Source organism: Pongo pygmaeus, chromosome 12 (assembly GCF_028885625.2).
Source record: "Pongo pygmaeus isolate AG05252 chromosome 12, NHGRI_mPonPyg2-v2.0_pri, whole genome shotgun sequence".
NCBI classification, from domain to species: domain Eukaryota; kingdom Metazoa; phylum Chordata; class Mammalia; order Primates; family Hominidae; genus Pongo; species Pongo pygmaeus.
The window spans coordinates 88154682-88166765 of NC_072385.2; the positions used below are offsets into that span (position 1 = coordinate 88154682).

Below are 12084 nucleotides of genomic sequence, written 5' to 3' on the forward strand. Positions count from 1 at the left end.
GTCTAAGCTTCCTCATGGACAGTTTTTTTGTTTTGTTTTTTTTTTTTTTTGATAAAGTCTGGATATGTTGTATATTATAACTTGGTAACTGTGGAAATCAGATTCTCTCCCCTCCCTAGTGTTTGTTGTTGCTGCTTGTTTTGGGGGTGGTTTGTTCTAGTGACTTCTCTAAACTATTTTTGTAAATTTTGTTCTTTGTTATGTGTGGCCACTGAGGTCTCCCTTGTTAGCTTAGTAAACATCTAGTTATTTAACAGAGATTCCCCTAAATGCCTGGAGCCAAAAAACAAAAACAAAATAAACCCTAAAAGAAAAAATCCCCTAAAAGAAAAAAACCCAAACTCTCCCAGACTTTGCAGATTGGTGCTTTGTTGGGGCACTCCTTCAACACTTAGTGAGGCCATTAACAGCTCTGCCGTAGCCTTTTCTTCCTGTTTGTGTGGAGCCCAAAGTTCATTTAGAGGTGAAAGCTTAAGGTTCCCTCAGATCTTTTCAGAGCATGCACCTAGCCCTCAGCATGCCCAGGAATTTTAAAAAGCCCCTTTTCCCTCAAATATCTCATTTCCAAGCTTATTTTTTCACAGGTTTTTTGGTCTCTGTGTTAGTTATCCCTTACCCCTCCCGTGTTATCCTTTACCCCTCATGGCTGGGGCTAATATATTTGCCTTTAAGTACTTTTGACAAAGGCCACCTGGGAGGCTTCTTCTGTCCTGAGTAAGCTCCAAGGCATGTGAAATGAAGACAAGCCCTTGAGTCAGTTCCTCAGGGACCCACCAGACATCAAAACACACAACCATAGTTATTTGAGAATAAGGTCCATATTGCTCCTTCTGATAAGAGCAACCTGCCCTAGGAATGTGGGCTGTCATCTTCAGAGGCCACTGCTGAGCTGGAGACTGGGGTACGTTAAAAGTTCTCTCTTATAGAAATTCTGCAACTTCTTTCTGTGTTTCTTTCATTGTTATAAAATTTTTATTAGATTCCATAGTTGTGAAAAAGTTAATTCTGACAGTTTTTGCTACCTTACCAGTTACCTTTGTGGAGGGATGGAATTTAGAGTTCCCTACTCCACAATTTTCAGTGATGTCACTCCTAACAACATCTTTAAAGTACAGTATCGTACGCTCCTCGTTATATTCCAGAGCTGGAGTGTGGCTTTTAACATTATATAAAGTTTTCTTTATTACCTTGTTTAATGCTTTTTATCCTGAAGTCTGCTTTGGTATTAGAATTGCCTTGCAACCTGTGCTTTCTTAAAGCAAATTGACCCCACTCTTGTTTTAATCTCAGCCCTACAATTATATTAAATGCTTGCTCTTGGTCCTTTTGCCAGAGCTTTCCAAAGTCTTTAGAGTGAATGAAACTTATTCTGTAGTCTAATATACAGTTGGTAAACTTTTTCTGTAAAGGTCCAGTGAACAAATATTTAAGGTTTTGTGAGCCAGGTGGCTTTTGTTGCAACTATGCAACTGCTGTGTAACACAAAAGCAGTCATAGACAATGCATAATGAATGAGCATGGTTGTGTTTCAATAAAATTTTATTCACAAAAACAGATGGCAGGCTGGATTTGACCCATGGACCATAGTTTGCTAACTTCCGTTCTAGTGAATATCTGAAGAAGGTTATATGTGTACAATATTCTCTGAGTTCTTACACATTCAAAATTGTTTTCTATGGCCTTAACACTTGAAGGATAGCTTGCCATGGTATAATCACTTTTGTTTGCATTTTCTTTCCTTAAGTTTCTTGAATATGTTGCTCTGCTGTTGGCTTCCTTTGTATGTTATATTTGAGAAATCTGATGCCAGTATAATTCTCTGTCTCCTAGAAATGCAAAGAGGTGGGTCCTATGTTGTGTTTTATTTATTTTCTTTATTGGTTTTATAGTTTTTTGAGAAAGGGAGGGGGAGATTTGAAATTAGGAATCTGCCAGTGTTTTTCAAACCTGGAATTTCTCAATAAATAATTTTAAAATTTATTTTTCTTCCTATCTGCATTTTACTGCTATAAAGAGAGAATAATAGAAAAAAACTAGTCTTCCTAACCTTTCATGTAATAATTAATTTTCATCATTAAGAATGTAATTGTTTTGCATGGTGGCATATGCCTGTAGTCCCAGCTACTCAGGACCCTGAGGCAGGAGGATTGCTTGAGTCTAGGATTTCTGGGCTGAAGTGCACTATGCCGACTGGGTGTTCACGTTAATTTCAGTATCAATATGGTGACCCCACAGGAACGGGAGACCACCAGGTTGCCTAAGGAGCGGTGAACTGGCCCCCCAGGTCAGAAAAGGAGCAGGTCAAAACTCCTGTGCTGATCAGTAGTGGGATTGCTCCTGTGAATAGCCACTGCATTCCAGCCTGGGTGACAGTGGGACCCTGCCTCTTAAAAAAATAAAAAAGTAATTGTTTTTCATTTAAGATGACACAGATGTGAAAAATTTTTGTTTTGTTGTAACAAGGCATGAAGAGTGTTGAATTATCCCACAAGTATTTCCTGAAAGGTTATTTTATGTTGGGTGCTGTTTAGGGTGTGGTGTAGAGGTGACATGGCCCTTGCCCTTTTAAAGATTTGAAATGTTTCACTATCATATCTAAAGTTGTCAGTTTTACTTTTGTGTACACTGTATTTACCACATCAGGTGAAGTACATACTTTCAATAATTTGAGAGAAAGTACGGTGAAATTTTACATACCTAGTTATTATAGTCTACTGACACAGGTATAACATAATGAAAAATAATTTTTAACAGTACCAGTGACTAAGTATACTAACATTCCTTTTGCAGAAGTAGTTTTTCTATTTTGTCCACCTTTTATGTTGATTTAATTTCATTGCAACTTTGGAAAAACATGAATGCTTTTATTCTGTTAAAACCTAGCCTTCTAATTTCTGCTTGAAAATATTTTATTGGGCTCTGCATTTTAACTAGTGTGTTTAGCACATGTGGCATTCTGAGTTAGTGACTGAATTTAAGATTATGATTGACACAGGCTTCTGGGTGTGACAGTATTCAGGCCTGGGAAAGCAGACCATTTTGGAAATGTCAGTTTTGAAAAACAGCACTGCCGTTTTACGAACTTTTTAGTTTATCATTTACAGGCCGGAGTGATGATATGCTAGGTTACAAAAACAGCTTCCCAATTCCTTGTAGTGCTGAGACCTCATGTCCTAACTCTGAACCTTACTTTTCAGCCTTTGTGTAGATAACCCCAGCACAGTATCACAGAATACAGAAATGAATGCAAATGATGAAAGACAGTGTGGTGAAGGAAAATTACTGTGGAATTCTCTCCAAGTACTGTGGGAATAGCCGTTAATAGCTGCTTAGTAAATTCTTCCAGCTGCATCTTTTTTTTCTTTCTTTTTCAAATTGGTCCTTAGTGTGATCTTTTCTACCACATGAATTTGTAACTCAGTCTTCACATTCTCTCATGGGACTTTCTGTTCCTTATCTTTATTGGTGTGTCTTTTTACAGACACGCAATTTCCTGTGTCTTAACTACCTATTTCCTGTTCAATGTCACCATTTGCAATAATGCTGCTTTAACCCACTACTCACTTTCAATTTCAGTTTCTGTCCCAAGCTTTATTATTTCTGTTACCTTACTCCCTTCTCCACCCATGGGTCTTCCTGTGTGTCAGGATTTTTTGTAAGTTTGACGTATTACATTACTAGGTATGGTGAAAAAGAGCAAAAAACCTCCAATAATGTATTGTCATATTATGGTATACTTATGTAAATCGGAATTAAATAACTCTCCTCTATATTGTTGTACTCTACTTAATTTATTAGAGATAATTTCTTGTATGAAGAACTTCTGTTTACTAAGCTGGCACAACCTGTAGCAAATACGGAAGTCTCTGCTGAGCTCAAACTGAAGTTTATTTTGTATTCACAATTTATTTCTGTATAGATAGTTCTATGCAGTATTATTGAATATATTGTTTTATGTAAGCTTACTTTTTTTTTTTTTTCCTTAGACAGTATCTTGCTCTTTCACCCAGGCTGGAGTGCAGTGGCAGAATCCCACCTCACTGCAACTTTCGCCTTGCGGGCTGAAGGCATTCTCCCACTTCAGCCTCCTGAGGAGCTGGGACTATGGGCGTGCACAAGCACACCTGGCTGATTTTTGTATTTTTTGTAGAGTTGGGGTTTCGCCGTGTTGCCCAGGCTCGTCTTGAACTCCTGAGCTCAACCAGTCCTCCTGCCTCGGCCTCTCAAAGTGCTGGGATTATGAGCATGAGCCACCATACTCAGCCGAAGCATTTATTTCTAAGTGATTGTTTTATTTCTGCTGATGTTTACTTTAGAAATTTCTCAAGTATATAAGAAAAAAGTCCCCTATATAATTTTTTTAAAACTCTGACAATTTGTTTGATATTTAAAATTTTACTCAATATTTTTAAAATTTAAATTAAAGTTACAAAAAAATATGCTTTTTATCTTGACATTCTTTTCAACATGAAGCACAAATTGAGAAATTTTCATAGTAGAATTATTTTGTGGTAATATTAAGTTGAATATTTCTAAGCTTGTTTCACCACAGATAGGAAGTCTAAGTTTTTGTTAGAGATCCTCATGGAAATGTGCTAAAATTGTTAAAATATCAGTTTGTGTCCTGTAAAGGGAGAACTTAGTTTATTAAAACCCCATTCATTAAGAGTAATTGGAAGAAAGCCATTAAGAATTAGTGAAAAATCTGAATATATATTGAAGTGATGTTGTTTCTTTAATTTTTAATATATAATATACATAAATATATAGTTACAGACTAGCAAATATTTAAGGGAGGCTGCTAACTTGATTAAATTATTTGGTTAATTTGTGTTACGATTTATCATCTTAATAATTGGTATTAAAGAGTGCTTTAAGAAAAGCGTGTTTTAAGTTTCTAATAGGTTTATCGAAGCAAAATTCGTATTGCATTTAATGCAACCATTAGAACTTTATAAGTTCAATAGTTTTTTGTAAATTCACTCAGTTGTGTAACCATTACCACAAGCAATTTTAGGACATTTTTCTCCCAAATATTTCCTTGCATCAAGCTCTAGGCAACCACTTTTCTATCTCTATAGATTTGTCTGTTCTGGTCATTTCATATAAAGAAATCATACAATATGCAGACTTTTGCCGCTGGTTTCTTTCACTTAGCATAGTGGTTTCAGAGTTTGTCTGTTATGGTACGTATTAGTATGCCTTTCCTTTTTATTGCTATGTAATATTACATTACATGGATTCTCCACATTTTATTTATCCATTCGTCAGTCAGTGAATACTTTGGTTTTTTCTACTTTTTGGATATTATGAATAATGCTATGAACATTCGTGTGTAAGTTTTTGTGTGGACATATGTTTTTATTTCTCTTGGATATATACCTAGGAGTATAATTGCTGGGTTATATGGTAGCTTTACATTTAACCTTTTGAGGAACTGCCATATTTTCCAGAGTGGCTATGCCATTTTTACATTCTCACCAGCAGTTTGTGAAGGTTCCGATTTCTGTACATCCCCCCCAACATTTATTGTCCATCTTTTTGTGTTTTGATTTGCATTTCTCTAATGATGTTGGGTGTCTATTCATGTACTTAACAGTCATTTGTATATAATTTTTGAACAAATACCTCTTCAGATCTTTTGTACATTTTAAATTGGGTTGTGGCCAGGCGCGATGGCTCACACCTGTAATCCTAGCACTTTGGGAGGTTGAGGCAGGCGGATCGTCTGAGGTCAGGAGTTCGAGACCAGCCTGGCCAACATGGTGAAACCCCATCTCTTAAGAAAATAAATAAATAAATAAATTGGGTTTTGTCTTCTTATTGTTGAGCTTTAAGAGTTTTAAATATATTCTAGATACCCTTATGTGACATATGATTTGCAAAAATTTTTATCCCATACTGTGCATTTTCTTTTCACTTTCTTGATACCATTTTTCGAGGCACAAAAACTAAAATTTGTTGAAGTTCAATCTAGTTTTTTGTTATGATTACACTTTTGGTGTTATATCTAAGAAGGCTTTATGACTTGAGGTCATAAAAATTTTCTCCTTTTTTAATGGAAATTTTATAGTTTTAGTTCTTGTATTAAGGTCTAAGATCAATTTTGAGTTAATTTTTATGTATAGCATGAAGTAGGGGTCCGTCCACTTTTGTTCTTTTGCATGTGGTTAGTTCTAGTTATTCAAGATTTATTGAAAAGATTGGGTTTTCTTCATTGAATTATCTTGGTACCCTTGTTGAAAATCAGTTGACACTATATGTGTAAGTTTATTTCTGGACTCCAATTCTATTCCATTGTATGTCTATCCTTATGCCAGTCCCCACTGTCTTGATTACTGTGGCTTTGTAGTAAGTTTTGAAATTGGGAAGTGGGAATCTTCCAAGTTTATTTTTATTTTTAAAAATTGACTTGGCTATTCTCAGTACTTTGAATTACTATATGTGTTTTAAAATTAGTTCACCAATTTCCGCAAAAGATGCCAATTGGGATTTGATAGGGATTTCACTGAATTTGTAAATCAACTTGGAGAGTGTTGCCATCTTAGCAATATTAGGCTTTCTGATCCATGAACATGGGATGTCTATTTATTTAGATCTTCTTTAATTTCTTTCAACAATGTTTTGTAGTTTTCATAGTACAGTTGTTCCTTGGTATATACAGGAGATTGATTCCAGGATCCCTGCATATACCCAAATCTATGTATATGCAAGTCCCAGAGTTGGCCCTGCAGAACCCATGTATATGAAAAATCAGCTCTCCTTATACGTGAGTTTCAGATCCTGCAATTACTGTATTTTCAATCCCTGTTTGGTTGAAAAAAATCCGCATGTAAGTCAACACATGCAGTTCAAACCTGTATTGTTCAAAGGTCAACCGTGTAACTTTTGAACTTTTTTTGTTAAATTTATTCCTAAATATTTTATTCCTTTTGGTGGTATCATAAATGGAATTTTAAAAAAATTATTTTCAGAATGTTTATTGCTAGTATGTAGAAATTAATTTTATATGTTGAGCTTGTGTTCTGCAACTTTGCTGAACTCTTTATTAGTTCTAATAGTTTTGTAGTGGATTGCTTAGAATTTTCTATATGTAAGATCATGTTAGCTGCAAATAGAGAAAGTTTTACATCTTCCTTTCCAATATAGATGGCCTCCCTTCTTTTCCCTGGCTAGAACCTTCAGTACAATGTTGTGAGAGTGGACACACTTGTCTTGTTCCTGGTCTTTGACCAGTAAATATGATGTTAGCTGTGAGATTTCTGTTCACATGCCCTTTCTCATATTAAAGAACTTTCCTTATATTTCCAAGTTTTTTGAGTGTTTTTTATCATGAAGGGCTACCTGATTTTGTCAGATGTTTTTCCGCATCTATTGAGATGATCATAGGATTTTTGTTATTTATTCTATTGATATAATGTGTTAGGTTAATTGATTTTTTAGATGTTAAATCAGCCGGGCATTCCTGGAATAGATTCTAGTTGATCTTGGTGTATAATCCTTCTTATGTACTTCTGGATGTGATTTGCTAGTACTTTATTGAGGATTTTTACATCTATATTCATAAGAGATATTGATTTGTAGTTTTCTTGTGAAGTCTTGTCTGGTTTTTGTATCAGAGTAATACTGGCCCCATAGAAGTATTTGTGAAGTTTTTCCTTCTCTAATATCTTTTGGAAAGTTTGTGAAGAATGGATATTGATTCTTTTTAAAATGTTTGGTAGAATTCAATGGTGGTGCCATCTGGGCCTGGACATTTATTTGTGGGAAATTTTCACATTACTAATTCAGTGTCCATACTTTTTATAGGTCTGTTCAGATTTGCTGTTTCTTTTTGGTTTGTTTTTGGTAGTTTGTATCTTTTATGAATTTGTCCATTTTATCTTAGTTGTCTAATTTGTCATACAGTTGCTCATGGTATCTCTTATAATCTTTTTTATTTCTATAAGGTCCTTAGTAGTGGCCTCTCTTTTGTTCCCAATTTTGGTATTTGAGTGTTTCCTGTTGTTTTCCTTGATTAGTCTAGCGAAAGGTCTGTTAATTTTGTTGATATCTTCAAAGACGGTTTTGTTGATATTTATTGCTTTTCTATTCTCTATTTTATTTTTACGCTATTATTTATTATTTTCTTCTGCTTGTTTTGGTTTTGTTTGTACTTTAAGGAGTGTTTTTAATGTGTTTTAAGACAGTCGTTCTTTTAATATTTTAATTAAGAGCATGGACAGATTGATCTGAGTTTAAATTCTTTTTTTGCTACTTGCTAGCTTTGTGATTTGGAACAAGTTAGTTTCAGAAAAATTATTATATAAAGTGAAGATAATACACACATTACTGGTGACTCTAAGGATTACTCGAGATAATATATTTAAGGTGCTTAGATAGGCTCTACAATTAGTAGTGCTCAATGGATGGTAACTACTAATTTGTAGCTACTAAATATTGCACCTAGGATTTTACATGTTTGTATTTATCTTAACACCGGTTATCTTTTCAAATTATAAAAAATATACCCTTCCAACTCCAGATGATCAAAAATTTTCAATTAGTAGAATCTGAAATGAGATTTTTAGATCATCAAAGTCTCTTCTTGTAAATGTGATAGATAGGCTTTGTATCTGCATTTTATTTTCTAAGAGCATGTTAGGGTTTTCCTTATGTGGGGGGTATGTTACTTGAAAAAAGTGTAAGTAAATCATCATCTTAAAATGTATTCTTGGTAAAGAAACGAGTAAAAAATTCATATAGCTGTCAGCTACATAGTTGCCTGATTTGTTTCATATATTTTGTGGATTATTAGTCTTTGCCTTATGTTTGCACTCAGATTCTGGCAATTAACCGTGGAGAAAATTTGAAGGTACTGACGGTTAAGGTCAATATTTCTGATGGAGTGAAGGATGAATTCTGTAGGTGGTGCATCCAAAACAGGTCTGTTTACAGATATTTACAGAATTTTCTTTCTTTCTTTTCTAAAATATGATACTGATATCTATATGTACTGATATGTAAAGATGTCTATTACGTGAACATTTTTAAAAAGCCAGTGACAGGCCGGGCGCGGTGGCTCACGCCTGTAATCCCAGCACTTTTGGAGGCTGAGGGGAGTGGATCACGAGGTCAGGAGTTCAATATCAGCCTGGCCAAGATGGTGAAACCCTGTCTCTACTAAAAATACAAAAACAAAAAACTAGCTGGGCGTGGTGGTGCACGCCTGTAATCCCAGCTACTTAGGAGGCTGAGGCAGAGAATTGCTTGAACCCAGGAGGCTGAGGTTGCAGTGAGCCGAGATCGCTCCACTGCACTCCAGCCTGGGTGACAGAGCAAGACTCCATCTCAAGAAAACAAACAAACAAACAAACAAAAAACCCACCAATGACAGACAAGGTATATAGTGTCCCTTTTGCATTAAAAAATAATAATAAAATAAGTATGTGTGTCTGCATGTTTAAATAGAGAATATCCAGGAGGGTGTGTGAGGAATTTTTGATAGTGATTATCTCTGTGGAGAAGAACTTTTTTACTTCGTTACTTTTCTGTACTATTTGAAACTTTTGTAAGATTATCTTTTCCCTTGCAAAAATAAACTAACAAAAATATACTCTATGTATCGTATCTGAAGTGTTTAGCTCTTTAAGGATGATGGAAACAAAAATTAACTTATTGGATATTACAATGTAAATAAGCATTCTGTATGTGGGGATAAATGTTGCGTGTTAAGGATGATTGAAAGAAACATTAAATTTATTAGATATTTTAAGGAAATGTCTAAGCTTATGTAATTTTTTATTACCCATTTTATTTGTTAAGGGAGTCTTTTAAAATAGCAACATGTTTGTATAATACTTTTTACTTTTAGTTTTAATTTTTCAGAGTGTAATTGATCCTCACAAAAATCTATTTAGTTGGTAGAGCAGATTTTGTAGCCACCATTTAGCCAGTGAGAAAACTGATACAAAGAGGTAAGTAAAGTGGCTTCCTAGCAGCTAGGAGATGTAAATTTTGATAAAGTTCATCACCAGCTAGCTCTGTGTAACTTTAGGATAAAGAGATTGCTAGAAATGATACTTAAAAAGTTAGATGACTTGTTTTTTGAAAATAAGTATCGTGGATTTTGGAAATCAGTTATCTCATTCAACATAACTGTTTTGTTAATTCATTAAAAGCTATGAAGGATCAACTTGCTTAACAACCAAATACTACTAACTATGCAACCATTAAGTAAAACAACAGTCTAAATGTTAATCAATAGGTAAATTGCTTAAGCCAATTATGTTATATCCATATGGTGGAATTCTGTGCAGCCGTTTTGAAAAAGTGGAAATAGAGCTGAAGTTGAAGTATGAACATGTCTTACTAAGTTAAAAAGACAATTTACAATTAGCATTTATTTATAGTATGATTTCACTAGTGGCAAATACATGTCTTTATATTACTGTATATATTTTTCTATATAGTTGTCTTTTCTTTTTTCTTTTTATTTTTCTTTTTTTGAGAGACAGGGTCTCACTCTGTTGCCTAGGCTGCAGCACACAGGTGCTATCATAGCTCACTACAGCCTCAGTCTCCCAGACTCCAGTGATTCTCCACTTTAGTCTCCTGTGTAGCTGGGACCATAGGTGTGCACCACTGGCTAAACTTTTTTTTTTTTTAAGAGATGAGGTCTTGCCATGTTGCCCAGGCTGGTCTTGAACTCCTAGGCTCAAGCGGTCCTTCTATCTGAGCCTCCCAAAATGCTGGCGTGACAGGCATGACCCACCATGCCTGGCTAATTGTCATTTTTTATGAATGCTTATTTCCTTTATAAATAAGCAAATAAATTCCAATGAAATGAAAGAGGAAATGTATGCCTAAAAGAAATGCTGGATTTAAAAAATTAGGAAATTAGATAATTTTAAGATATGACAAAACTCTAAGATAGTTTCATAGAGGAAACTCCTAAGAAGTAGATATATTTGAGTTTGAATTCCAGTTATATTACTTTCTACCTCTGTACCTATGGGCATGTTACTTAATTTCTTTCTCAGTTTTGTCTATCCTTAAAATGGTAATACTTTACTTGTAGATTTGAGAGAATTAAATGATAATCTACGTAACTGTAGCACAACGTCTGGTGAAGAACAGGCCTTTGATGGTATCTGTTATTACAAAGTAGTGGGATTATTGTGCTAATTCTTTTTAGAAATGTTTTAGTAAATCACAGTAAGTTGAAGACAATTTCTGGCTTATTTTTCTGTAAATATTCATAATACTCAGTATCAGAGTCAGTCCTCAATAGTTAAAGAAAAAATATGCTTTTAACCTATTTGTTATCTTTAGACTAAGTAAATGTCAAGGAATTTTTTTACAGTGATTTATTTTTCCATGGCTTATTTATATTTTATTTAGTTCTCCAATTGAAAAATTTCTAATATTATTTAGCCTACAATGTAACATGTTACATCATTATGGCATAGTAATATAATTTTCAATCAGGTTTGGAAGTTTTTCTTTTTCTTTTTTTTTTCTTTTTTGAGACAAGGTGTCACTCTGTCCCTCATGCTGGAGTGCAGTGGCATGATCTTGGCTCACTGCAGCCTCGACTTCCCAGTTTCAAGCTGTCCTCTCAACTGAGCCTCCTGAGTAGCTGGTACTACAGGTGCGCACCACCACACCCAGCTAAATTTTTCTTTTTTGTAGAGACAGGGGTTTTGCCGTATTTCCCAGGCTGGTCTCAAACTCCTGAGCTCAAGTGATCCACCAACTTCTGCCTCTCAGAGTACTGGGAGTACAGGCATGAGCCACCATGCCCGGCCTGAAACTTTTTCTTCATTTAGATAATTCCAAGAGCTGAAACACTTTTCTAGGACCTAAAGAATTATTCTCAAAAGAACTTTTTTTTTTTCCTTTAAACACATGTGAATGACTAGAAATGCTTACTTGATGAATCTTCTTGTTGCTTTTTTTACTCTCTTTTTCCCTATTTCTTCCACCCTCTTCTGTACATACTCATCCATTCAGGTTATGTGCTAGATTTTGGAGATTCACCTGTAAATTAGACAGATATACTGCTTGTCCATGATGACAATGTAGTTTAATGAGAACAACACT

General features: G+C 34.8%; 1 protein-coding gene across 2 annotated transcripts in view; it reads left to right on the plus strand.

Moving 5' to 3' along the window:
• Positions 1-12084, plus strand: part of SRBD1 (S1 RNA binding domain 1) — a 231295-nt gene that overhangs the window by 39701 nt on the left and 179510 nt on the right. For both annotated transcript variants that reach the window (XM_063648752.1, XM_054475213.2), the window contains exon 10: positions 8822-8925. In XM_063648752.1, the coding sequence (XP_063504822.1) occupies positions 8822-8925 (104 nt within the window). The remainder of the gene's footprint in view (positions 1-8821; positions 8926-12084) is intronic.